We start from the raw sequence: 27,325 nt of genomic DNA on the forward strand, positions 1-27,325 counted from the left end.
TGACCGGGGGCGATATGGGCCACTGATCTGGTCATGACAAATGCCAGTTATCTAATCTTCATTGGGATTAGCTGGTAAGCACAGTAAAAGAAAACCACGTTCTAAGTGTGTTTCATTCTGTGTTCTGGGTTTGGATCTGATACAATATCGGGGGGGACATCATGTTTTTGATTCCGACCTGTAACACTCCAGCGTCAACATCCTCTCTGCTGGAGGCCACATGGAGTTTATCTTTTTACCAGTCAAAGATTCAACCGAATTCGTTCAGACTGAATAAAGTTTGGTTAAACAGGAGGACCAAAGTAAACATGCCAGTGATAAGGTGCCGTCGAACCAAAAATAAGTTGGTGTTGGTGCTGTTGTGGCATTGAATCTCAGCCAAGCGCCACAGGGGGCAAACCTTGAGGCCTAACGTGACATATGTGTGTATCACCACACGCCACATTGTATCTGGGAACCAAGGACAACCAAGGCTGTGCGTGTATCGTTTGGTGTGGGGCCGCACAAGCCCTTTGTTGAACTTTTCTCTTTGAAATGATTTTAGAAGTCATATCTTTTTTACTTCAGTTTATTTATTTTTGCACTACGTTTAAGAATGCTTAAGAACACATGAGTACGTAAGCATTTCTGGGAATTTATTCATTTGTATTTTTAAGCACATTTGAAGCGGTCAGGAGCATTCGTAGACTTTCATTTATATACACAAGAAACAAGGTTATTTACTTAGTATTATTAATGTCACATGAACCAACCTTTTTGTTATGGTATGCATTAATTTTCTGTCAAGGTATTTATTTTTAATGATAGAAAGACGGTTTGCGTTGGCTTTGGGTGTCCACAGCAACCCGTTTCAGTGGTGAGCCATTCAGCAGCTCCTCCAAAGTACAATAGCAGGTCAGCTTGTCTACGAGTGAGAAATGTCACTTAAAGATCAAATGAGTCCAGGAGGGCAGTAAGTCTGTTTGTAATGGCCCCTCGCTATCAGGTAGGAACAAAGCTCGGAGTCATTTAAGGACCCTCGAAAACACAAAGACATACACAAGCCCAAACACGCACACACACAAACACACGTACGCACGCACCATTACATACTCGCAATCTATCTCACTCACGCACGCACACACACACACACACACACACACACACACACACACACACACACACACACACACACACACAGACACAGATCCTTATCTTTAACACAGACACACACACAGAAGCACACGTAACCTTTCCGCTAACACAAACACACACAGACACACACAGCAATACACACATTGAAACCACACGTCCACACACACTCCAAAATACACAAATGCAAAGGCATACTTACAATCCACACACACACACTCACACATACACACACACACACACACACACAGACGCACATGCACCTAACCTTTCCCTTAACACACATCCCATTAAGTGATTTTATTAAATAGCTGTGAGAGAGCTGAACAGAGAGATTGGTAACCATGGGGCCCGGGGCCACAAAGCCGGGCACTGCAGCGAACACTTGACTTGTTCTACACTCGATGTACGCCCAACAGTAAGAATGAAGAACAGCTGCTCTGGGGGGGAGGGGCAGCTCGGCCAATTCCCTTCTTGCCAAATTGATGATAGTCATTGGGGGAAATAAAAGACAGAAGGTGACAGATCTCAGGCGTTCAGATATTATATTAACTCCATGGGTTGAGTTATTCTTGTGCTGCGTCTTGTCTCGCAGTTTGTGGGTGAATTTGTCCTGATCTATATATAACAAAATGGATTTTACTGAGATAACAGCTTTGCTCACTTACTGGACCTAAAATGTTTGATATTGCACATTATATTTGACTCATCATTTTGTTGTTAATCGTAGGTTGTTCTCCGGATTGTCTTGTAATTTAGATTTAGTCATTTAGCAGACACTTCTATGCAATGAAACGTCCAAACGTCACTTCAGTCTCTGCATTAAGGCGACACTTCAGCTCTCCACAGCAACCTGTAGGAAACTTTCAGCTGTGCATTTACCTCGCAACATTACTATGAGATGATAGGTTATGAAAATCAGATCACAATGAGGAAATTATACTATTAGCTTCATGTCATTTCCTTAAGGCATCTGAAGAACAAAACACTCTTGTCATACCATCGCATACTTCCAGTCATTTGACCGGCAAGGCAATGAGGAGATGGCGGGAAACACAAGTATACACTTGGTGATTTAACCGCAACCAAAGAACAACACATCAAATTAAACTCTTCAACCCTCTTAACCCAACTCACTCCCAGATAAAGTAGGACTAGGCATATCTCAAGCATCTCATACTTTCTGTGGTTAAGCGGGGGGCGGTAACAAGGAACAAGCAATGTAACTGTGTTGTTAACGTCAGGAGAGAGGAGAGAGTTTAGTCACGAACGGCGCGGTGGAGTGGACATTGCATGTTTGGAATTGTTCTTCCCTGTAAGTGCCTGTTTCTAACGGTTAATGTTTCTGAGTAAACATGCTGCTAAATGGACATGACACGCCCACGCACACAGTTTAATGCAGACCAGATGGTCCGGGCATCCCAACGCATCCTGAAAAAGAGTCACATACATGCACCCATGCACAAAGGCGCACATAATCACACACTCACACACACACACACACACACACACACACACACACACACACACACACACACACACACACACACACACAATTATTTCTTAATACTAGGAAACCAGACAAAACAAATAAGGGCACACTTGCAGACCAACGCCTAAGGCGGATGTGACATGTTTTCAGATAATTGAGCATGTCTCTATTGACTCCGACCCCCTGGGGGAAGATTCACCCCCTGCCCATGTCTGCTCTCCCCCCTGTCTGCCATCAACCGTTGCATTGTCCACCCAAGCCTGTCTATCCATCCAGGAATGTGTGTGTGTGTGTGTGTGTGTGTGTGTGTGCGTGTGTGTGTGCGTGTGTGTGTGTGTGTGTGTGTGTTGGTTGATAAAGAGATATAGTTTATTATACACCACAGATTAGAACGGTTAATGTAACTGCATTCGGTCCTTCCTGAATGTCTGAGAGCAATCACCAAGGGGCATATAGACACCTTGTTTGTAGAGTGTGTCAAGTTCAGAATTGAAACGTGTGAGAAATGCTTCCATGCCAAAAACAAATTCTAAAGAGCACGGTTTTGTTTTACAAAGTTAAGTTTTACTTAACACATAGACCCTTGTGAACTACTGATCCCAAACTGGACTTAAAATGACCGAAAGCTGAAACTTAAAGCACCCTGAGGCTCCTCCAACAAGGGAAGCTCCACTTTCTTTAAAAGTAGTGAGCCAAGAATTGTGAATTTCCTCAGAGATCTTTAGAGCTTTAGAATGGTAAAATCATATTTATATGATTTATATGTATATGTTATTTGAATGCAGTCACTCCAGCTGGCAAGCTATCCCTGTGCAGAGGCGTAGAAAACGAAAGACAATAGCGTACCCTACCACACTATACTAGTTGCGCTGTTGCTTTGAAGGAGCTTACTACATGTCCAGCACCTTCAGCTGCACCAATACCTTGTTGCATGTATAAGGAAGCAAAGGACAAAAGGAGGGGTTAAACCAGGATTGATATTTGGAAATTTGAGAGTAGTAGAGAAATGAAGAGCTGCTACAGCTATCAACAGAGTTCTGATACGACCTTAGCTTGTTTGCCCTGGCTGCTGGTTGTGGGAAGTGGAACGTTAAGACAAAAAGCAGTTGCAATGTTGTTGTTGTTCTTCTTTTCTTTGGTAATGCTAGCAACCCATGGAGGCGCAAATCTTAGACATTATAACTTTATAAATGGAATATGAACTGGTCCCATGGCAGCAGGCTTGTCAATGGGAGCATGTTCCCACTCTGCTCAAGAAGCCCTAATTGCCTTGTCTCTCGACACTAAAAGACACAGCTGTCTCTCGAGTGTTTCCTCACTTCCACACGATCCAATCAGATCCTGTCAGATCCATTTACAGTCTTCCCGGTTTTCCCACGCTAATATCCCCTTTTGCTGGCATACGTAGTGTTATGAAAGTGATATGCACTCAACTTGTAGCCAGTAAATGTTCTACTGTCCTTCTGCTCTTTGACCACAAACCATACGGCGTACTTTAAGGGCCTCGGGGACATTTGGGATGACTTGTTTCACAATCTCACATATCCTCAAATATGTATATAGATATAGGCTTTGTTCTCTTTACCCCCCTCAAGTTTCTCTCCTCTACTTAAAGGTATTCTGAGTCATCTCTGCAGCTAGGGGGCGCTCAATCAAAATAATACCAAAAGACCTCATTGGGTGATGTCTGAAGGAGCGTGGGAAAGTGAGATCTGTTGGCGTCCCCGCCGCCCGCCGCTGGTATAAATCTGTCTGACAGAACTCGGGCAGAAATACTCTTCACGGACGACTTAATGTCTTAGAGTTTTATTGATGTTAAGCTACCCCACTTTTATTCATGCTATTTCATTTAATTAGGATGAAAATGCCGCAAGTAACATAACTTTAACTTGCTTACTTACCATGAGATGAGTAGACTAGCCAAACAGCTGTAGGTAATGTTATGGGGCTGATTCAATCATGGGGCAGCCTAGCGCTGTTATATGTGGTCGAGGCAATCATTCAAAAATAACTTCATGAGCATGTGGAATGTTGTAACATAATAACGTTACTACATACTTTACAGTTTTTATCCCACAGAATTTGATTCTACTTACCGTACACTTTCAAACATTGAAAGTTTTTGTTTAGTTAAATTTGTTTAGTAACAAACATATTTTGATACTCAACCAATATTCACGCTCTGAATTACACCGACGTGACGCAGGAATCGTGATCCCCAGTATTAGTGCCGTGTGTCTAACGGTTTGTACCTGCCCGGTTGGTCGGGCAGCACCATTATAGGAGCCCATTGTGACTCCCAGTCTTACGTCTGGAGGCATGACCACAGTTCTCACCTCCTGGGTTTTCGAACCCGTACATAAAAAATGTCCCTAGTCCCCCACCAGGCAGACTCACCTCTGCACTCCAACAATCCAATGCCAGAGCACAACTCTGAGCTTCGCCACAATGGACGATCTGAATTCAGACACACACCCCCCACTCCGCTTACATACCGTCGCTGTAGTTTGGAACAATCCGTTTGTGTGTGGCCATCTTTTTTTTGACAGATATCTCTCTGTGTATCCATTGTAGCTGATGGGTTCATGGTTCGTTGCCTTCCTGTGAATATAGACCTTTATTCACGGTCTGCGGTGATAGTGGATGGTTTCTTTGTTGGCAGGGGGATATGTTGTTCGGACATGAGTTCATCCCCAGCTACTCCCTACCTCCCTCCTGGTCCCTCCTCCCTCTCCTCACCTCCTCCCTCCTCGGTCTCTGTATGTCTCCTTCTCTCCTCCCTCCTGGTCCCTGTATGTCTCCTTCTCTCCTCCCTCCTTGGTCCCTGTATGTCTCCTCTCCTCCCTCCTTGGTCCCTGTATGTCTCCTCACCTCCTCCCTCCTCCCTCCTTGGTCCCTGTATGTCTCCTCACCTCCTCCCTCCTTGGGGTCAAAAAAATACTTTGATCAAAGCTAATACTTTGATTTACACACGCATACCTCTCTTTAAGCCTCGATTGGCTCTTGATCGGTGGTACAATAGCTTCACATTAATAAAAAAAAGTGCATTGAACTGTGTTTATATCATATACAAAGCCTTTCTATTTGTTTAAGGTAGAAATAAGTGTTTCCTCTTACCAGTGTGTTTACCTCCCTGAAGAAGTGCAGCAGCGTGCAGCAACAGATCTAGCAGGGTCACACACACACGCTGCGTCCCTGCAGCTGTTGTGGGCTGGCGGTCTGATCGGCTCTCCCAGGCCAAGTCCTGAGCCAGAACACATGATAGAACCAAGGATATAGTGTCAGCCACACAGGGGACATGTCAACCAATCGGTGCGCAGCACTTGGAGGCTGTGGAGACGGCGGATCTGGATCAGAGTCTTTCTGATCTGGTTTTAATATTTGTTCGCTATAACCTTGCGCGGCGCCCTTATGCACATTTATGGTTCTTAAATGTTTTAGAGGCCCAGATAAATAAAAAAAATGTGACCAAACATCCTGTTACTGAACATCCTGTTCCTGGGTCAGAAGTAAAAGAAAATCCCCTTAGTGATTTCTATACAAATAACCGACCACGAACACTAGCAAAGCAACGGCACTATTGCTGCCATAGAGTTGTTCATTTAATGGCGAGCTGGCCTTAGCCAACACCATTTACCACAAGCCCAAAGTAATCAGGAAAGAGGTGTCACTACCATAACAAGCTACATCAATAATACTCACTGTATTTAAGAATTTTGCTTAGATTCAACCACTAAGATTGACCCCATAAAACAAAGGCTTATTTAAAGAGGAATAGTCCCAGGAGACATGACGTGAAGCTCTAGAGGCATGTACACCTCTAGACACAATACAGGCTAAATCAGCCTGTGCCTAGCAAATAAGTCTGATGAAAACATTGTAATAAAGGGAAACTGAGCATGCCTGTGGCTCCTCATGTTGGGCGTTGGGATGGAGTCAATGTGGTATACTTTCGTGGTTTTATGGGAATGAGATAAATGTGGTCAGCAACAGCTTTAAAATAGATGTTTGCTTAATGGGGCGTTTCCCTGATTGTTTTTGGAGACCGAGTTCTGACTCATAAAGAAAAGTCCCAATCTTCGGCGGAGCCATTTTTCCATGGTTATTGTGATTAAAAGTAGATGGGTTTTGAAAAGGAGTGCCGTTTTTTGAAGAGCTGTAGACCTTAATAAATGTAAACCTTTAATTAGTTGATTAGAGAAATGTGTCAATCAAGTTAGGATGCATTTAGACGAGTTGTTATCACGCACATGCATGCAGGCTGTTTGTGTGTGTATGTGTGGTTGTGTGTGTGTGTGTGTGTGTGTGTGTGTGTGTGTGTGTGTGTGTGTGGTTTATTTGAAAATCAGTGTCATCACTTTAATAAAGTGCCGGCCTCCTTCACCTTCTCTCTCTCTCTCTCTCCCTCACCCTCTCACTCGCTCTCTCTCTCTCTCCCTCTCTCACTCACTCACTCACTCACTCTCTCTCTCTCTCTCTCTCCCTCTCCCTCTCGCTCTCTCACTCACTCACTCACTCTCTCTCTCTCTCTCTCTCCCTCTCTCACTCATTCTCTCTCTCTCTGTCTCTCTCTCCCTCTCCCTCTCTCTCTCTCTCTCTCTCTCTCTCTCCCTCTCTCTCTCTTCCTACTGGGTTGGCCTGACCATGTGGTCTTGGTTTAATGCCTTTCGGTTCTGTTCCTCTCATCTCATCCATATTCCCCTGGCTCTTGTTCTTCCTCTGGCTCCACCACAGGGTTTGGGCAAAGGGTACTGGATTAAATCAAGAGCTGTGTGTGTGTGTGTGTGTGTGTGTGTGTGTGTGTGTGTGTGTGTGTGTGTGTGTGTGTGTGTGTGTGTGTGTGTGTGTGTGTGTGTGTTTGAATACCTTTTTGTGTGTGCGCCTGTTTGTGTGTGTGTGTGTTTGCACATGCATATTTTTCGGTTAGTCCGTGTGGGTGGGTTAAAACATCTTGATGTGTGCGTATGTGTGGGTGTGCGTGTTTGTGTGTGCGTGTGTGCGTGTGTGCGTGCATTCGTGCGTGTGTGCATGCATGTGCATCCGGTATGTTTGTGTGTGTGTGTTTGCACAGACTCATATTTAAAACATACACTGACGGGCCATCGTTTAACAATTAAGCCCTCTCTGCAGTAGATGGACCTGGGCTTATTTAGTTTTGCAGTCCATTAGGAACCAACATAACACACATAATAGGCTGGAATGTGGCTGTAATGTAAGAGGGGAGGTTTTCACCGAAACCCATGTGAATTCTTCAGTGCATTCACTCAAGTGTTGCTTTGCGATTGTGCATGTACTTGCGAGGAAAGAAGTGCCAATGAACACACACAAAAACACACACGCGCGCACACACACACACACATATGTGTATATGAGTTATGCATACATAGTGTGTGATACATGCATGTGTACACTGGAATTGGCAAATGGGTAGTACAGTGAAAGGAATGCAAAGTTGAATTTGTTTTGTACGTTTGTAAGATGATGCACAACAGCAGTGCAGCACTTGGTTGTACCTTTGTCTGTGTGAATGGAGCGTTGTAAATAAACTTGACTTACTTACTTACTTACTTAATTACTAATGTTAATGTATGCAAGAGGCCTGCAGACCCGTATGGGAAGAGCTCCTATATGCTTCCTTTCATTTCGTCAAGCCTCTCTCTTGCCCTCTCTGTCTCTCTCTGTCTCTGTCTCTCTCTGTCTCTGTCTCGCCGTCTCTCCTTCTCTCCATCTCTCCTTCTCTCCCTCTCCCTCCCTCTCTCTCTCCCTCTACCTCCCTCTCTCTCCCCTCCATCGCTCTCTTTTTCTCCATCTCTCTCTCCCTCTCCCAGTCTAGCTCTAACTCTAACACTCTCCAACAACAGGAAAGCCAAGGCTTTTCTTTCTTAGGAGGTTCAACATGGTTCCAGGCAGTCCTGGAACCCAGGACGCCGTCACTGCAAAAAGTTTTTTTTCCCCTGTAAATATCTCGGAGCGCTGACCTGCCCATCGCCTAGCAACATGCCCTTAACAGAACACGGAACAGCAAAGCTTGTTCTCATTAGACACGCTTGAGAAAATACCTTACTTGTCCTGCTTTTGCCATGGCCAAAAACAAGATTAAGGGTCACTGGCACTAAGTTAACTGTCAACAAATAGTGATTTAACAGCTAAACATACACTCTAACCAGAAAAGTATGGTGGCAGGGGATATTCTGTTTTAGCTGGGGGCATAAAGTTGAGTAGATCACGCTAGCTCTTAAGAGCCAGGAAAGATTACAACATATGTCTAAATGGACTCTCTCAGAACATGTTTTCTGTATGTTTATCCCTCCTCCTATCCATGAATATATCAGATGTTAGGTTTGGGTTAGGGTCGCCATGGCAAACTTTCTGCCATTGCACAGGGAATGTTCAAACTTTTCCTTGCTTCATTAAGAAATCTTAAATTGTACATGGTGGCACAATTTATGACATCATGAAATATCTAACCTGCTTTAGTCCAATATGTATGTATTTGCCAATATCAACGGGACGATTTAGCGTAAATGGTTCGTTGCGCATGGACGAAGCGCCTGCTGACATCGTAATAGAAGAGACATTTGAAGCGTTTGTTTGGTTTGACTAATGCACCGTGACCAATGTGATGCAGAGCCGGGAACAGTGCTTCCGCTCTCTCTTCAGAGTGCAAACAAACTCCAAACCCCATGTTATCGAGTTTAAGATAAGAACAGAACTTTATTTCATCCCATGCATGGGAAATTAACTTGCATTGTTGTCCTAAAGCACATTCGGCTAAAGTTACAGAGCTGTCCTCCTAAGGTGCTTCCGGACAGAGCATCCTCCGATGGCTCCAGGGATTATGTTCAAAACCTCTGTTTTAGGCAAGAGCCAGGCAGAAGAAGTCAACCTACAAATGCAAATCTACTGCATTGTTGGCGTCCTATCTGCCGTGTCTGCAGATGAAAAACAAAGCTTTTGGTTTGTTCCGTCTTTGGGAACGGGCCCTGTTCTCCTTGCTCTTCTTTCCTTGTAATGTCTCTCCGTCTCTCCCTCCCCTCCCCCCTTCCCTCACCCACAGTCTCACGCTCCCGTGTCTCTTCCGAGCACCCTGAGGTGCTGATGGAGAACGCGACGCGCATGTCGGAGGGCTCGCGGCAGCTGACCCAGCAGCCCTCGGGGGACGCGTCCACGCAGGCTGACCTACTGGAGAACATCTGGAAGCTGGAGAACCTCTTCCAGAACCACAGTGACTGGCTGCAGAGGCTGGAGATCCTCATCAAGGTTTGGACAGACTCTGTGGAGCCGGACTCACCTAGCGGCCATGTTGGATCCGGACCAATATGAAAGGGGACCATCATTAACATCCACCTTCAGTTGCGTCTCCCCAGCTACTGTTTTTAGACGATAAAGCTTTACGTGGAAATCGACTGCATGTACATCTTAAGTTTATGGTTGTTTGTTACCTGAATTCCCTTTAGACGGTCAAAAGGTACAAATCAAATCAAAAACTACGTAATAGACTCTATGGGATCTGATCTCAACTAAACAAATCTAAACTAAATTATATGTAAACTAATCTAATACAACAATAACAAAGACTTATATAAACTATCTAAACCAGCCCAACTCTAAAAAAATTTAAATCTGAGATCATTTTCTAAATCCCCCCCCCTCCCCCCATCGCCCTGAAGACACACACACACACACACACACACAAACTCACCATGTAGAGCTTTGGCCACCTTGGTAAAGCGCTGTATTAATGCAGTGAATGGCCTCCAGCCTGATGGACTCCCCTCTGATGCTGTTTGCGGCAGGGCCTAGAGACGGAGCTGCGCAGCGCCCAGGCCCACTCCCTGCAGGCCGAGGGCTACTTGGTGCAGCTGGACGACAGGCTCTCCTCCCTGAGCAGCTCCACCACACGCAACCTGTCGGGCCTCATCGCGGAGGTATCCCGGGCCTCCACCTGGCTCCGCGACCAGGACCACCTGCTCAGGTAACACACACACATACGCACGCATACATGCGCGCACACACACACACACACACACACATGCAAACACACACACACACAAACACACACAAAGACACACACACCCACATCTGCACAAACACGTACACACACACGCATACGGACACACACACACACACACACAGTTTTCTGTAATTGCACTCATATCTGGCACCAATAATTGATGTACTGTATGTATAAAACATACATAACACATACATGATAAAACGTTAGTGGGACACTGTATCAAAACATTGTCAGTATCAAGTTAATCTCTCCTATACCAGGGAGACGTCAGGACAGCTAGGCGGGCTCAGGGAACAGCTGGAGGAGGTCAATTGGACGGTGGGAGCTGTCAATCACACCTTCAGCAGTGACATCAGCATACATCACCTGAAGATCAAGGACCTGCAGGTTAGGGGGATTTGAAACATGACCCCCAAACCAGACCCCCTTTTTCCATTTACTGTTTATTCAATCATGTAACTTAACTACCTGCTTTCTGGCTCTCGCTGCTTTCTCTCTTTGTCTCTCATTTGACTAAATACTGTTTATATGTATGTCTGTCTGTGTCTGAGTCTCTCTCTCTCTCTCTCTCTCTCGCTCTCTCTCTCTCTCTCTCCCTCCTCTCTCTCTCTCTCTCTCTCTCTCTCTCTCTCTCTCTCTCTCTCTCTCTCTCTCACTCCACTAAATACCGTACTGGTATGTCTGTCTGTCTGTGAGTCTCTCTCTCTCTCTCTCCCTCCCTCCCTCCCTCCCTCCCCTCTCTCTCTCTCTCTCTCTCTCTCTCTCTCTCTCTCCCTCCCTCCCTCCCTCCCTCCCTCCCCCTCTCTCTCTCTCTCTCTCTCTCTCTCTCTCTCACTCTATCTCTCTCTCTTTTTTCCTCCCCCTCTCTCTCTCTCTTTCTCTCTCTCTCTCTCTCTCTCACTCCACTAAATACCGTACTGGTATGTCTGTCTGTCTGTGAGTCTCTCTCTCTTTCTCTCTCGCCCTTATGTGCTCAGCCATGGGTATCTTTGTATCTACCTACAATGTGACTGTGGCTCTTCCTCCACACGTGCCCCCCCCCCAGATCCAGATCAGCAACATCACGGAGGACACCACCAGCCTGTGGGTGACCCACGTGCACACCGAGGCCCAGCTGAGGAACGAGATGGAGATCCTGAACACCATCACCGAGGACCTCCGCCTCAAGGACTGGGAGCACTCCGTGTTCCTCAAGAACCTCAGCATACTAGAAGGTGCTGCCGCCCTGTTAGGACTTTGAAGTTGGTCGAGTCCCCCTTATCTTCACTCCCAGTTAGAGTTTTAGCACGCAAAACGTGCTGCAGTGAAATGGGACTGCAGCACTATGTCAATGTACGTCTAAGCATGCCTGTTTTTGCCCCTGACAGGCTCAGATTATAATGCTTACATTGGGGTAGGGATCCCTACAGAGAATCACAACTTTTTTCTTTACCTTTTGCTCGATGCCGCTTTGTTTGTTATTGTGTCCAGCGAAGTCCCCCTCAAGGAGAAGTCTCGCACTAAAATCTCGCTGTTGCGTTGTTGCACGAAATATCTGCAACAATCTCTTGCAATTACAATCTCAACTCTCCCAACACAAAAAACTGATCTCTCCATCTCTCATTCACATCCACTGTTCTCTTCCTGCACAACTGAAGCCTTGCAAGACTTTTTCTAGAGCGAGACTTGGTTGGACACAATAACAAACAGACCAGAACAAGCGAAGAGTAAAGAAAAAAGGTTGTGTTTCCTTTCCATAATGACACATTAATAATCAGAGCCTGTCAGGGACAAAAACAAGCACTATTAGAGGACGTACATGGCCTGGCCTTATTGCTCCAAAGGATGACATTCCAGCTTGTTCGGCTGATTACGGCTGCAGCTTTCTGACGACACTAAAGGGGAGTAAAACAATATTCAAGAAATAGTAGATTAGCAATGAGTCAAAAGATCTAATCATGGATATGAACTATCAAAGCTAGTTCATGGCCGTCATAAACTGCATAAACGGCAAATATGGCCCCAAATCGAATCGGGTTGGTTGGTTCAAGATGTTTCTACACACACGGCCAACCCTGCTAGAAGTCTAGCTAGCTCGCTGCATTTAATCAAAATAAATCCACTGATCCCCCCATTACTGAGTCCCAGACAGTCCACAGTGCTGATCTTTGACTTGTGCTTTGTGTGTGTACTGGTGTATAAAAGAATGACTGACTGCCTCAAGTACTCTTGAGAGTATGTGGTGTGCCAACACCTTCAAGCCCATGTGGGGGGGAGGTGGTGGTGGTGGTGGTGGTGGTGGTGGTGGTGGTGGTGGTGGTTGTGGTGGTGGTGGTGTGGGCGAGGCAGTCTTTGAGTGTTCTTGCTCTACTCTGACTTATTGGATCCGACATGGTACTGGGACCTGTTGCCAGTGGACCAAACAAGATCCCGGGGCTTGTTAAAGGAACCAGTCAGGAATGCCATGATGTAATGCTGGCGTTCCCCCTCGGGGTGACTGATACGACTGAAGACCAATGAGACAGGCCCACCTCACTGCCAATCTCTTTCTTTTCATGTGTGTGGGATGCAGTTTGTTCTCTCTCTCTATCTTTCATTTTATCTCTCTCTTGCTATATATATATATATATATATATATATATATCTCATTCTTTTCGGCTGGTCGCTGAAAAACTGTTTATCCAGGAGCATTTTGGAACTTATTTTCTCTCTTCTATCTTATCTGCACCGCTCCTCTCCTTTTCTCTCCTCTCCTCTCCTCGCCTCGCCTCGCCTCGCCTCTCCTCTCCTCTCCTCTCCTCTCCTCTCCTCTCCTCTCGACTCCTCGCCTCGCCCCTCCTCTCCTCTCCTCGCCTCGCCTCGCCTCGCCTCGCCTCGCCTCGCCTCTCCTCTCCTCTCCTCTCCTCTCCTCTCCTCTCGACTCCTCGCCTCGCCCCTCCTCTCCTCTCCTCTCTTCTCCTCTCCTCGCCTCGCCTCGCCTCTCCTCTCCTCTCCTCTCCTCTCCTCTCGACTCCTCTCCTCTCGCCTCTCCTCTCCTCTCCTCTCCTCTCGACTCCTCGCCTCGCACCTCCTCTCCTCTCCTCTCCTCTCCTCTCCTCGCCTCACCTCACCTCGCCTCGCCTCTCCTCTCCTCTCCTCTCCTCTCGACTCCTCGCCTCGCCTCGCCTCTCCTCTCCTCGCATCGCCTCACCTCTTCTCTCTTCTCTTCACCTCTCCTCTCCTCACTTCTCCTCTCCTCTCCTCTTCTCTCCTGATTGCTGTACAGGAGTCAGCCAAAGGACTTGTGTTAATGGAGATACACCCTGAGGTGCTAGATACAAGTAAGGTGTGATGATGATCTTTATAATGTGACTAAAGCATTAAGGGGAGATCTGAACTTTTGGATGGATGAGCAGATGGATCACAGTAGTAGTGGAGTCTATAGTCCTACACGTTGATTCTATGCCTTATTAGCATTATTATTATTATTCATTTGTATCAGAATATGTGGGCTCTTTTGCAAACAAAGTTATACAGCTGTTTCCAGTAAGGCAGAAGGGAGTGGATGTTCATAATCTTCCCATTTCATCTTGATTACATTTTTTCTTGCTCTCTCTTTTCAGAAAGTGCCTTTCTGCTTGGGTTTCAGAGCCTTTTTTTTATTGTTCAGGATTTTGGTTTTTCACCTTTCGTGATTCCTCCTGGGGTTGGACAAGACTTGAGATCACTTTTTTGGTGGGGATGATTTTTGTATTCTAGGTTCTTTGGTTGATTACCTGGAAGTATGTATTCAATTGAGGTGTGGAGCTAATGCTCTGGCACCTGGAAATTGACATCATAAAATGTATACCTGATACCTGCCCTGTAACACTGTAAGAACCTTTCAATTTTACAGTGTATATATACCTATGTGTGTGTGTTTATATGTGCGTGCGCAAAACCCTGATTGTGTGTTCGAGGGAAATGCATGCGTGTTTGTGTGTGTGTGTGTGTGTATGTGTGTGTGTGGGGGGGGGTGTGTGTGTTTGCATGCATGCCTGCGTGTGTGTGTGTGTGTCTGTATGTGTGTGTGTGTGTGTAATATATACGCATGTTTATGTGAGAGAGAAATCATGTCCTAGCAACGTTTGTACTTGCCAAATCCCCCTCCATTCCTGGCTGGGCTTCTTTGCATAAGAACATGCAACATGTTTATAATTCCATATCCTCACACAATTATGAATGCTTACATGCACCCTGCCTGGGATGAAAAGGAATAGTTGCGCATGGCCAATTCTACTGAATGGAATTTTGGAGCGTGTCACAAGTGGACCAGAGTGGGGCAGAGGAATGGAAACAGTTATCTGGCTGCTGATGATGGGGTGCTAATGACCAGTAATGAGAGTCTGAGTGGCATGTTTGCTTTACACATTTTTTTTTTAATGAACAGTCACTTGGCACATGCTCAGGCAAGCACATACACACATGCACACACGCATGCACAAGGTCACATAGGTACGCATGTAGGCACGCACACACCCACGTACGCACGCACGAACACACACACGCACACACCACACACACACACACACACACACACACACACACACACACACACACTGACACACACATATTCAAAATAGTCAACACACCATATGTGTATCTAATTCTGTCCCTATCTTACACTTTTTGTTCAGGGACCAAGGGAAAGTTGGCATACATTCAGAGGTTGAATTATGGATTTCCAGTTGTTATGGCTTTGCAACTGAATAGCATTGAAAGCGCCGTGACAAAAACTCAAGCTGAATTCGTCTCACTGGCAGAAAAGTAGAAGGCCGTGGCTCACGAGCTGTCACCATGTGTTGAGCGTAACGCTAATTGTCACATCTCTTACCATCTGTTTGTGGCTTTGATACTCAAACTAGCTTAAGTCGCTACACTCTTCAACATTTCATACCTGTTGTCATCAGATTAATTTGTCAAACCGCATTGTTTATCAGCGGTTGTAAGACATACTTAGTATATTTAGTCATTTGTTTTGTCATTAAAAACATTGATACAGTGACTTGAAAGGTGGAACAGGCTGTTTGGGCTGTGCGTATTTGTGAATGTGTTTATATGTGCATGTGTGCATGCATGTTTGTGTGTGTGTGTGTGTGTGTGTGTGTGTGTGTGTGTGTGTGGTTCACATTTGTGCACATATGGGTGTGTGTGTGTGTGTTTGAATGTGTATGTGTACGTGTGCATGAAAGTATGTGTCTCCTGGTGTGTGTGTGTGTGTGTTTCTGCATGTGTGTGTGTTTACATGTGCGTACGTGTGATTGCGTGTGTGTGTGTGTATACACCTGCAACGCAGAAAAAGGGTGCCATATGAAAAAGACCCCATCCCCCATGTGCTCTGTCCGTCAATCCCCCCCCCCCCCCCCCCCCGAGGCAGACCCTCTGTCCAGACTAGGTCACGGACAAACATGTCCAGAGAACATGATGAAAACATGGTATTCCCAGAACCGTTGTGGTCCTTCTTGTTCAAACATGTGGTTCCCATTGTGGCTGGGAGAAAGGTTTTTTTTTTTTTTTTTACTCCTCCCCCTTTAACTCGTCTTTCTGTCTCTGCTTTTTTTTGTTTCAATTTAAAATCTTCTCTCTTCCTCTTGTTTTGCAGAGTAAAGTCCAACTTCAGCAAACATCTGGACAGGGCCTTTTACACACAGAGCGTGTGCGTGTATGTGCATGTGGGAGTGTGTGTGTGTGTGTGTGTGTGTGTGTGTGTGTGTGTGTGTGTGTGTGTGTGTGTGTGTGTGTGCGCGGCCTGTGGAGTAAACTGGCAGAATTTGTAGTCATGTAAATGGAAATGAGTAAACCTCAGATTAAACTTTAAATATTAGCCCTTGTTGTACAAATATCATTTCATTGTGTTTTTTCCATGCTGGCACCATTGTCATCACATTGTGTAAGTAAACACAAAGTGAAGGAAAACACAGAGCTCATGCTGCAGGGTGAGGTGAACCGGCACTTATGATCCCCTTTGTTTCTTCCACAGGGCCTCCGGGGCCAAAAGGGGAAAAGGGGGATACCGGGAACCAAGGGTACCAGGGAATTCCAGGATTAGCCGGGATGAGAGGTGGGTGGATGTTCAAATAGTCTATCATGGTTGCTCCATCCGTGTAGATGCCCCCACCGTACCGCCCAGTGATCTGCCACATCTTTGCCGGTAACAAGGCAAGCAATTATTCTCAAAGAAGAATATCGTGTCATTCCCAGTGCAGTGTAAATTGTGAGGTCCACTTGCGCAGTGTTGAGGATTTCCTGCGCTAAGGGTTAGCCCTAACCCTTACCCTAACCCTAACCCTAACCCAAATAAATGATGATTATTTAAAACATAACAGATATATTCGCAAGTCAGCTCAAAAGACAGACCAGCATATTCAGGTCGAGGCTTTCAGACGAAAATAATTGAGACTTTTTCTTTTCGTCTGATGTAGCTAAAAGTATGTTTTACAAAAAAACAAACTTTTGGTTAAACTACATCTACTTATTTGAAAAACAATAGCCCCTGCCAAATCCCCAACCTGAATCACCAGGTTAGAGTCTTCACGCTGCTCGTCCAAGAACCTCCACATCCCCTTGAAACATACTGACCAGGAAGTCTTCCAGGAAAAACCGCAAATGAAAAAGTACACCTACAAAAATGAATGATTAGAAAAAGAAATCTTAATGTTTTTTATTTGTTACCATCAAAACAAGCTGCAGAAAAAGAGCGAGGGGAAAAAGTCCAGGCCTAGTCTCAGAACCTCTTTTTGTTTCAGTAAGTCTGGCTATGAGATCAGGATAATAATACATTCAAACCCTCAGGGGTTTATTGACTAACGTGGTACAACCACAAAACACACAAGTTAAAACCATCACAGAGGAGGGATTTTAAGACGCTGGGCAGTTGTGTTTACATCTCCAACACAGTGACACCAGTGCAAAAACGGTTGACGCAAAATAACCCAGCAGTATGCCAGATAGAGTATGCTAATGCCTTTGAAGTACCCTCAAACTCAAGCGCCACAAGACACAAAGAGAACGACACCACAAAGACAATAAGAGTTAGGATTAGAAAAGACGCAACCGTCTCCCTGAAAACACGAGAACTCACTGAAGTGTGTTTATTTATTCAAACAGTTCAGACACAGCCTTGACTGGGACTTGGACATGTTTCTTGTGTGTGCGTTTGACAAATGCAACAGTTGCTGGAAACCAAATATGAGCAGGCGATGCGCCGCTAAACACAAACCGTGACATTGTGCGTCATTCAATATTTTCATAAAATATATTCAGCCCTAAAACCCTTTCAGAAAACCAAGGCAGGGAAATGGAAAGGCCAAGTTGATATCCTCTATAAGATCCAATTAACTAATCCGTTGGAAGTGTAGCGATGGCAGAAGAACAGGGTCCAAAATGTGATTGCTGCAGAACGCATCATGACATCATGTTTAGTTTACGTTTTCTACTTTATGGTTTGAATCCCATCTTATCATTAAGGTTTCCATGGCAACACAATGCAAACACATCAGATTGCGACTTGCAATGAGCAAGTCGCCTTCACAACTAGCAAAACTGCAAACCTAGCCAAACCGTGTTTATGTCATAGCAACTGCTAGTTGGCTAAAGACGATTGGCTAGAGACGATTAACCCTGTGAATGCTTTCTTGGAATGCTAGAGCCAAACTCATTCATGGGATTTCTGTCTCAGACTGACACGGTCACCTTAACCTGTTGTCCTGTGGTGGTCTTAACCTGACCATGAGATTTGGAGAATGGGGATGACAGCTTTTGAAACGAGTTTGAAGTGTTTTTTCACCAAGAACAAATGCATGCCAGATCTTTAGTGAAATGACGCCTGTGTGTGTGTATGTGTGTGTGTGTGTCTCTGCACGCGTGCTTGTGCACGTGTTGGCATGGGTGTGTGTGCATGCGTGTGTGCGTGCGTGCATGTATGTGTGTGTTTGTGTGTGTGTGTGTGTGTGTGTGCGTGCGTGTGTCTGTGTTGACAGGGATCGTAGGAGAAAAGGGGATCCCTGGCTCTCGAGGGTTTAAGGGGTCACCGGGGGTCAATGGGAGTCTCGGTGAGAAGGGGGACATCGGTCCTGCTGGGCCTAAAGGTATGTGTCTATTTCTTTCTGATTTTGATCCATTCGTTGTATTATTACCATGCATCTTTTCATCCATCCGTCCATTCCATGAGTCAAACTGGAGCGTTGTATTTCAGATCCCTGGGAACACAAACATTCCTCACCTTGTCTCATGGTCACGCACAGAAACAAACACACAAACTCTTTCTGACTGTGTGAGTGTCTGTGTGTGTATCGAGTTTGGCCCACATCTCCAACACGAGAGTGTCCCTCTGGGCTAGTTAAACCCAAGCTTTTGTGTGGGTGTGAAAGAATGATAAGGTATTGCAGGTATTGCATGTCTTATCTCTATGCCACGTGTGTCTATGGAGTGTCCAATTAGCCAGCCTTTATAAGTAAAGACCTGGCCTTTTCCCTGCAGTGTTTGCGGACAAGCTAGGATGTGGTCTGCTCACCGCAAGGCGGCTAATGGGCCGGGGCTGCAGAATGTAGCCGGCCGCTAGCGCACTGGGTTATTTCTTACAGATCAACAGAGAAATGTCACATGCAAGGGAACACCCACTTCCGTGTGCACCTCACACACACACACACACGCACACACGCGCACACATTTTCAATGCAGTAGGTCAAAAAGCAGGCTTAATTAGATGTTGGATAAACTACTATTTTTAGCTAATCCACCACACCCTGGCCCTCCTTTAGTAATGCTAATGATACAGGTCTCCAACCAAGGGTCTCCTTAGGTGTTTTTGGTGGGCTTGGGTAGGGGTGTGGTTTGGGTAGGGGTGGGGTTAGGTGGTGGTGGTGGTAGGATATGGCATGGCTGGGATGGGGGGGGGATAGGGCAGGGAGTGGGTTGATGCGCTGGAAGCGAACCAATGTTTTGAAATGGAAATAAGTGGTATCCAAGAACATGCTGATTTGAGGGAAGGTGTCACTCATAAACACAGAGGTAAATCTGCTGCCAGCGCTGGAACCACAGAAATACCAGGGATTTGCTGAGCTGAGATCACCTGAATAGTCCCCCATGATTGCTTTTGGTTTTTCCGCTGCTTAACCAGCCAGATTGATTGTTTGGGGTTCTGCAAAGAAATCAATTTCTCAGTTTTACTTACTCCCTCTATCTATCTGTCTGTCTTTCTGTCTACTGTTAACTCTTTATCACTCTCTGACTCACTGTCTGTCTGTCTGTCTGCATCCGTCTGTCTGTATGTCACTCTTAATCACTCTGTCTCTCTGTTTTACTCACTCTTTATCTATCTCTCCCTATCCCTCTGTCTCTGTCTCTATCTTGCTCTCTTTGTATCTCTCTGAGAGTCTGTTGTGCTCTCTCTCGTGCTCTCTCTCTCTCCCCTCCTGTCTCTCTCTCTCTCTCTCTCTCTCTCTCAGCCAGAGGCTTAGGCTGTCTCGTCCACTCCTCTCTGAGTGGGCCAGACAGGGCTGTATCGTCTAGTTTTTGTGCCTAATGCCTAAAGTATACAACGATTACAGTGCTGGCTTACACTGTTAGAGACTTGAGGTACGTTGATAAAGAGACCATGGAGGACCACACATGAAACGGCAGAGGAGAGCGAGAGTTTTTTTGAAGGCTTGCGTTATTTATTCATTTTAAATGAAAGAAAAAAAAACGTTTTCTCCTCACTTTTGTGTGATTTCAATCACATACACATGTTCGCATATTCCAGGGTTCAGGTTTCTCTAATTGTGGGTTTAAAGCCCCCTGGCCCGACCCATAGTCTTTTTTGATGTAAGTCTCCTGCAGCGTGTAATCTTCTAAGTGTGTGTCATGTGTTCACATGTCCTTTCCCCCTATGTCTTTCGGAACGGGCTGCTTGGAAAAACACATCTGAAAGTCCTTTTTTGACACATTTGCTTCCACACCAATTTTTTTTCAAAGTCTCAAGAAAATATGAATTTGAACATGGGTTACACCCTTTTATTTCCATTTATTAGTACCACCATGATAGCAACCTATCAAATAACACCATTCAAAAACATGCAGACTTGGCTGCACTGAATAAGGACAGAGGTCAACCATTGTGCAAACAACTTAAAAATTGGCCAGAAAGGTTCAAGTTCAGGTTTTTTATTCTTTGACTCAAATGTTCTGCCTTTGTTTAACATTCTTTAATCCACTGGTTTCTTTGTTTTTTGTGAAGACTGGCCTGTTTAGAAGAAGACGGACTTGAATAAAAAAAAATATTAAACAAATTAGATTCTGATGCAACCCAGATGATTTATTTGCTTATTGAAAAGGGTTGGAGAGGTACACAAACCATACTGAAGGCATAGCTGCACTGAATCATGAGTCATTATTTGTGGAATGCATATGCATGACCTAATCAATATCTCTATGTCTCTCTCCCTCTCTCTCTCTCTCCCTCCTTCTCTATCCTTTGTGTCCTGTACCGCAGGTGAGAGAGGAGACAGGGGTTTCAGGGGAGAGAAGGGCGAACGAGGAGATGGCGAAGTGGATAAGAAAGGTAAGCAGTACTGTTAGCACCTGAACAATCTCATCCACTAAACACAGAGCGAAAAACATGGTGTTGTTCAACATACATTCAAAATGACCTCCTAACTTCTATTGTATTTGTGTTTCCAGGTGTAGAACTGGACCTATATTCTCTACCTATAATCCCATTTATCAGACTTATAAAGCAGTGCACTCCAAGTTTGCTAATGTGGGGGAAAGTATGAAGCAAATCATGGTAACATATATTTTAATTTACCATACTTTATTTGACTTACCCCATGTTATGTCACACTCGACTTAGTTCCGTTGTCTGCATGGTTGGGGCATTACGAAGACGAGTCTTTAATTCTAAGGCTTGAGAAAATGAAAAGTAACGTTCAAATCGAATTGCTGTGTACTTTCCCCACATTAATGAACTGGGATTTGCCAACCTGCGATATGTTCTTTAAAGTAGGGTACCCACCAAACGAACACAAAATGATTCATAATGACCTAGTGATCATCACTGTTTATAGAAAATGGAGGCATTGGCGTATTAGCCAAGTGTGGATTACATGCCAAGGCAGGCTGCCCCTTCACAGCATACTGCATACTATTCCTTTACCGCCAGAGTGCCTCGACAGACCGTAACCATGGAGTGACTTTACTTCACTAAATCAGTTGGTTGTGGTTTGTTAATGGGCCTTAGCTACTAATGGCATATATGAATGCTCTTATGGCAAAATTAAAATATTACACACACACACACGCACACGCACGCACACACACACACACACACGCACACAAACACACTGGGAACCTATTAGGGTTAGGGTGTCTACTGTCTAGAATGAAACCCTGTGCGAATGATCACACGGTGTACTTTTTATTGAGCAGAATTCAGTGCCATGCCGAACATTCGGGCAGAACATTTGAAAAGCACATCGCTCGAAAATGTGACGTATCTACGATGTGAGGCTGAGGTTCCAACACAGACCCACAAAAACAGACAGAGCGCATGGCATCACACTTAAACGTGTGTGTGTGTGTGTGTGGGTGTGTGTGTGTGTGTGTGTGTGTGTGTGTGTGTGTGTGATGGAGAGAGAAGGTCAAGGGGATTGTGTATAAAATGATAGTGTAGCCATCGTTTTATACACAAGGTTTGTAGCCAAAAACCTTGGTGAAGAGAAAGAAAGGCAAAAAAAAATTAACAGTACCACAAGGTCAATCCGACGTGATTAATTTGGTTCTCCAACCAGGGCCAACGGGAACTGTTTGGATAACTCTATGACATCCTCCTCATCATCCTTATCATCACCCTCCTCCTCCCCAAACTCTCCCAAGTGGTTTAGTCTCACATCCAAATCTTATTTTGCAATATTAGAGGCCCCTGCAGAGAGGTCTGCCCTTCCACATGCCCAATCTCACGTGTGTGTGTGTGTGTGTGTGTGTGTGTGTGTGTGTGTGTGTGTGTGTGTGTGTGTGTGTGTGTGTGTGTGTGTGTGTGTGAGTAAATGCGTATTAATTGTGTCCATACTTTCCTGGATTCATGTGCATAAATATATATTTCAAGCAGCCACCAATTCACACGAAAAGTGCAGCACACAGTATTTTCTGGCTACTCAATCTGTTGGATTATTTTACGGCAAACAGGCAATACACAATGTATGTAGCACGGGTTTTTTGTTTGCACAGGTTGTGTGTGTGTGTGTGTGTGTGTGTGTGTGTGTGCGCGCGTGCGCATTTGTGTGTGTGCGTGCGTGCGTGTGTGTGCATTTGTGTGTTTGTGTGTGTGTGTGTGTGTTTGCGAGAGTGACTACACTGGGGCCCTAATGCCATCTCTACTGTATTCTAATAGTAGTCTTGATGACTCTGGAAAATACTATCCAAGAAAAATAAAAGAGGGATAAGATAGAAAATGTGTACGCCAATGTCCCAAGAAGCCAGAGTCACTTTAGCATTATTCTAGACCCTTACACCCTCACTTTAACACTCCCATGCCCCCCTTCACACACACATACACACACACAACCATATGGCTCAGGTTCTGCAGCCCCCCATGTCCATAGGTCGCCATGAAAGAGTTGGGGTCCACGGGGCCCTTGAGAGGCAGGGCCCCTGGGCTGCAGCGTAGAAGGGCTTTTATCAGACAATGGGCTTCATTTGGTTCCTTTGCCTCGGTATTTCTGGCTTTCTGCCTTTTTTCTTTCTCCCTGTCTTTCTTTAATTTCCTTGTTTTCTGTTGCACAAAACAACGATAACATCCCGATAAAAAAAGAATACAAATGTTGTGTTATTATTTCTGTTTGTCGTTTTGTGCGTCCTTTGTTCCTTTACTCTAATGAAGAAGGGAAGAGGGAGACGCTGAGACGCACTTTACTGAACCGCAAGAAAGATTGAGCTCTTTATTGTTTTTTAGGGTGGGACGTTGTGAACACACGGCTCTAGTTAGTGTCTGTCTCTGCGCCATACACTCCACTCTCGTCCAGGTTCTCCTTCCCTCCCTCCTTCTCTCCTTCTCTCCCTCCCTCCCTCCTCCCTCCTTCTCTCCCTCCCTCCCTCTCTCCCTCCCTCCCTCCCTCTCACATTCACTCCCTCTCTCCCTCTCCCCCTCCCCCCTCCTTCTCTCTCTCCATCTCTCGCCAGACAAACATTTGTAATATCAGGCCCAAGTGTCCCTGGCCCCGTTAAAGGTTATGAAAGCAAGTCAGATGGAGAGAGAAAAGTATTATAAATACACAGTATGAAGGCAGGAGGGAAGAAGTAAGGAAGTTGGGAAGGAAGGAAGGAAAGATGCACAGTTTGATTCCAACCTGTGGTCATACACCATGTCATTCCCTCTCTGTCTCGACTCTCCTGTCCCAAAATACACAAAATCCTATCAAATATAAATTTAAGAGAAAGAAGTGCCCTGGTCTCACTAGGACACTGACAGCAAATAAGTAAGAATAAACTTTATTTTTAGAATAACAAGCTGTGGTTTATCCAAGGATACTGCTGGTTGATAGCTCTCCTCCCTCATCACTGGAGAAGCAGCATTCTTCCACATCTATGCACCATTAGTTTCTCCATCTTCTACCAAACGAGGAGGAAAGAAAAGTACATTTCGCATTTAGCCAGCGATAAAGGTAGTTGGAAATCAAGTGGACAAATTAAGGGGGAGTGTGCTGGCCTGTTGTCTGTGTGTGTGTGTTTGTGTGTGTGTGTCTGTGTGTGTGTGTGTGTGTGTGTGTGTGTGTGTGTGTGTGCGTGTGTGTGTGTCTGGGTTTCTTGGAAAGCATGTCCTACAGTATGTGCGGGAGCTGTCAGATTCCCTAGAGAAGGAATCAATTGCAGAGAAATATGGTGGGGCCCTTGCAGGATTGGACTCATATCTCTGAGGAGAAAGAATGGTATTTTCATAATTGGTCATTTGTCTTTGTGTGTGTGTGTGTGTGTGTGTGTGTGTGTGTGTGTGTGTGTGTGTGTGTTCGTGCGTATATCTGTGTGAAATGTGTCCATGCTGGCCCAGATATATGTGCATGCAAAGATTTTCCAACAGCCACCAATGCAAACGAGAAGTACAGCACAGTATTTTTTAGCTCGTCAAACTTTTGGATTGCTGTTTTGCAAATATGCATGCATAATACGCAATATGTGCAATATGTAGCACATGTTTTCGGTCTGCAGTAAATTAAAAAAATATTTGCGTGGAAGAAACACAAATTCCATAAAGATAAACTAATATGTAGAGTTATGACATCTTAGGTATTTCTCTCCTGCACACACCTTCTCTTCTCTCTCAACTCAACTTGATTCACCAAGAGTGTTCCCAGTAAACAAATCCCCCTATCAACCCTCAGATCCATCATAGCAGAATAAATCCAAAGTGTGCAGGAAGGAATGAGGACCGAAAAGAAAATGTGCTCGATGTTGATGTTAGCTCTCCTTCAATGTGTCACCCTTTGATGCTCTTGGATTGTAAGGTATGATATAAATCAGGCACACCTCTGCTGGAGGTACCATTTGAAAGCGCTCAGTGATTTCTATATATTAACCCTCCACACCCTTTCCCTTTCCCCCAGTGCTATATATGTACAATGTGGTTCACATTAGTATCTCCCCCCACCCTCTTGTCTGTTCCTTCATTCCCAGTCCTGGAATTCCACATAGACAGGCCTCATTCGGGACTTTCCTCACTTTCCCCCTCCTCCTCCTCCTCCTCCTCCTCCTCCTCCTCCGCATTTTCACTAAAAGTTGACTCCAAATGATCCCAGTTCTTTATATTTATGTTTTTATTTATTTGAACCCAGCAGGGAAACATTGATTATTTTATAATTGAATCTGTGGTTTCAACTTGATTTCTTCTGAAAGGTGCTCGGTCAATAAAGTTAGATAACATATTTACTTGATCTCTATCAGTAGTCCGTCATTGTCCCTCTATTTGTTTGTTTTACTTAAATACTATTATATTATTATTGTTTTACTCATAAACTCTATTATTTAAAATAAAATAAGAGAAATAGGATTAAGAATAAGAGAAAATGGCAAACATCACTCTGATATCATTGGAATAACTGCAACGCACTGACAAGTGTGTCATGTTGTTAAATAACATATCATTCCATGCTATGTAATGAATGACGACGGTCTAGTGAGAATCAGACGCGTGTGCATGTATGATGGTCTGATGAGGCCCACATCCTGTCTAGATAGTGTGGGCTTGGCCCTGCTTCTCCAGCATTTCATCATCCCGGCCCCTCCGCTGCTGCTCGGGCCCCACAGCACAGAGAACGCTGTCCCAGAGACCAGCACTCAGCCAGTGTGTACATCTGAGTGTAAAGACAGGATGGGGAATGAGCCAGATAGTGCAAGACACATTCAAACACACACACATGCACGCATTCACACACATGCACACACATACGAACACATACACACACAAACATACCAGCAAAAAACACACACACGCAGATATGCATGCAGGCACGCACGCACAGACTCACACACACACAGATTATGTATGTTGGTTGCCATATGGAGATATATCAACAGGCGGCTGTGATGCAGCTGCTGCACTGAGAATGATCCTTCACAATGTATGAACATTTTCTGCTGGTATTGATTTCTTTCATTGTATGTATCTATAACACATACCTGCACACCCACACACACAGTGACTGTGTGTGTTCCTTTTCATTGTGTCAATATGTTTAATGTCATAAATGTGCTCCCGAAGTTCTTCAATTCAATTTAGAAAAAGGCGATAAGCCGTGTGTTGTTTTTAAACATTGATCGTGTGTGTTACAATTTATAAACACATGCATCACTCTGTCCACCAAGATGTTAGAATCTCATTCACACCTTCACACAGTGTACAGCAGAATACAAAGTATGCACACAATCTACCCGCACAACCAACCGGTTTAGGTCTGCAGATACAGGAACACTACACATTTGATCGAGAGGTACCCAAGAGTAAAGAACAGGACAGGATTCAGCAGGGTTTTTCATAGTTAACTAGTTTCTCTAATAAAATCAAAGGCAGTTTTAGTTGTTTATGGAAATGTTTTCCCATCGCAGCTTGTGATTATGTCATTTGGGCTTCAGTTAACATCTGAGCGCTTGTAAAATAGTTCAGCCATAAGGGTCAAGGAAAATATATGTCCTTGTTTTTATTGTCAAGTATCAGATGCTAAATATTTGTTCCTAATAAAAGCCTGTGTGCATGCGAAATCGTGTTTTCAAATCGCACATGGATTAGAGTGTTATCCGAAATATGGGCACATACTCACGCAAATAAAAAGCTGTCACTGTGACAAACTTTGTGCAACTGTTCATCTTTGTGTGTGGGTGTTTGTTCCCCCCCCCCAGTGGAGGAACCTCTGGTGAGGCTGGTGAACGGCTCGGGGCCCCACGAGGGCCGCGTGGAGGTGTTCCACGAGCGGCGCTGGGGGACGGTGTGCGACGACTCCTGGGACCAAAAGGACGGGGACGTGGTCTGCAGGATGCTGGGGTACCGCCGCTCCACTGACGTGCACAAGACCGGACGCTTCGGACAGGGTAGGGAGCCCGGGGCTGACCGGACTGACCGTTAGTAGGTTGAGATGAATTGCATCGAGTTTCAGCCGAAACTCCGAAAAAAAACACAATATCAAACTCATATGGGGGGCGGGGGGGAACAGTAACAGGGGGAATCT

At 45.0% G+C, this 27,325-nt stretch overlaps 1 protein-coding gene across 1 annotated transcript in view; it reads left to right on the forward strand.

Moving 5' to 3' along the window:
• The window catches only part of scara5 (scavenger receptor class A, member 5 (putative)), a 51,764-nt gene that overhangs the window by 18,292 nt on the left and 6,147 nt on the right, over positions 1–27,325 (forward strand). Inside the window, exons 4-11 of the mRNA XM_079753764.1 lie at positions 9,681–9,883; positions 10,420–10,598; positions 10,901–11,027; positions 11,686–11,854; positions 16,618–16,698; positions 18,617–18,724; positions 21,109–21,177; positions 27,000–27,188. Of these exons, the coding sequence (XP_079609890.1) occupies positions 9,681–9,883; positions 10,420–10,598; positions 10,901–11,027; positions 11,686–11,854; positions 16,618–16,698; positions 18,617–18,724; positions 21,109–21,177; positions 27,000–27,188 (1,125 nt within the window). The remainder of the gene's footprint in view (positions 1–9,680; positions 9,884–10,419; positions 10,599–10,900; positions 11,028–11,685; positions 11,855–16,617; positions 16,699–18,616; positions 18,725–21,108; positions 21,178–26,999; positions 27,189–27,325) is intronic.

The sequence above is a fragment of the Pollachius pollachius genome, assembly GCF_949987615.1.
Source record: "Pollachius pollachius genome assembly, chromosome: 16".
Classification (NCBI taxonomy): domain Eukaryota; kingdom Metazoa; phylum Chordata; class Actinopteri; order Gadiformes; family Gadidae; genus Pollachius; species Pollachius pollachius.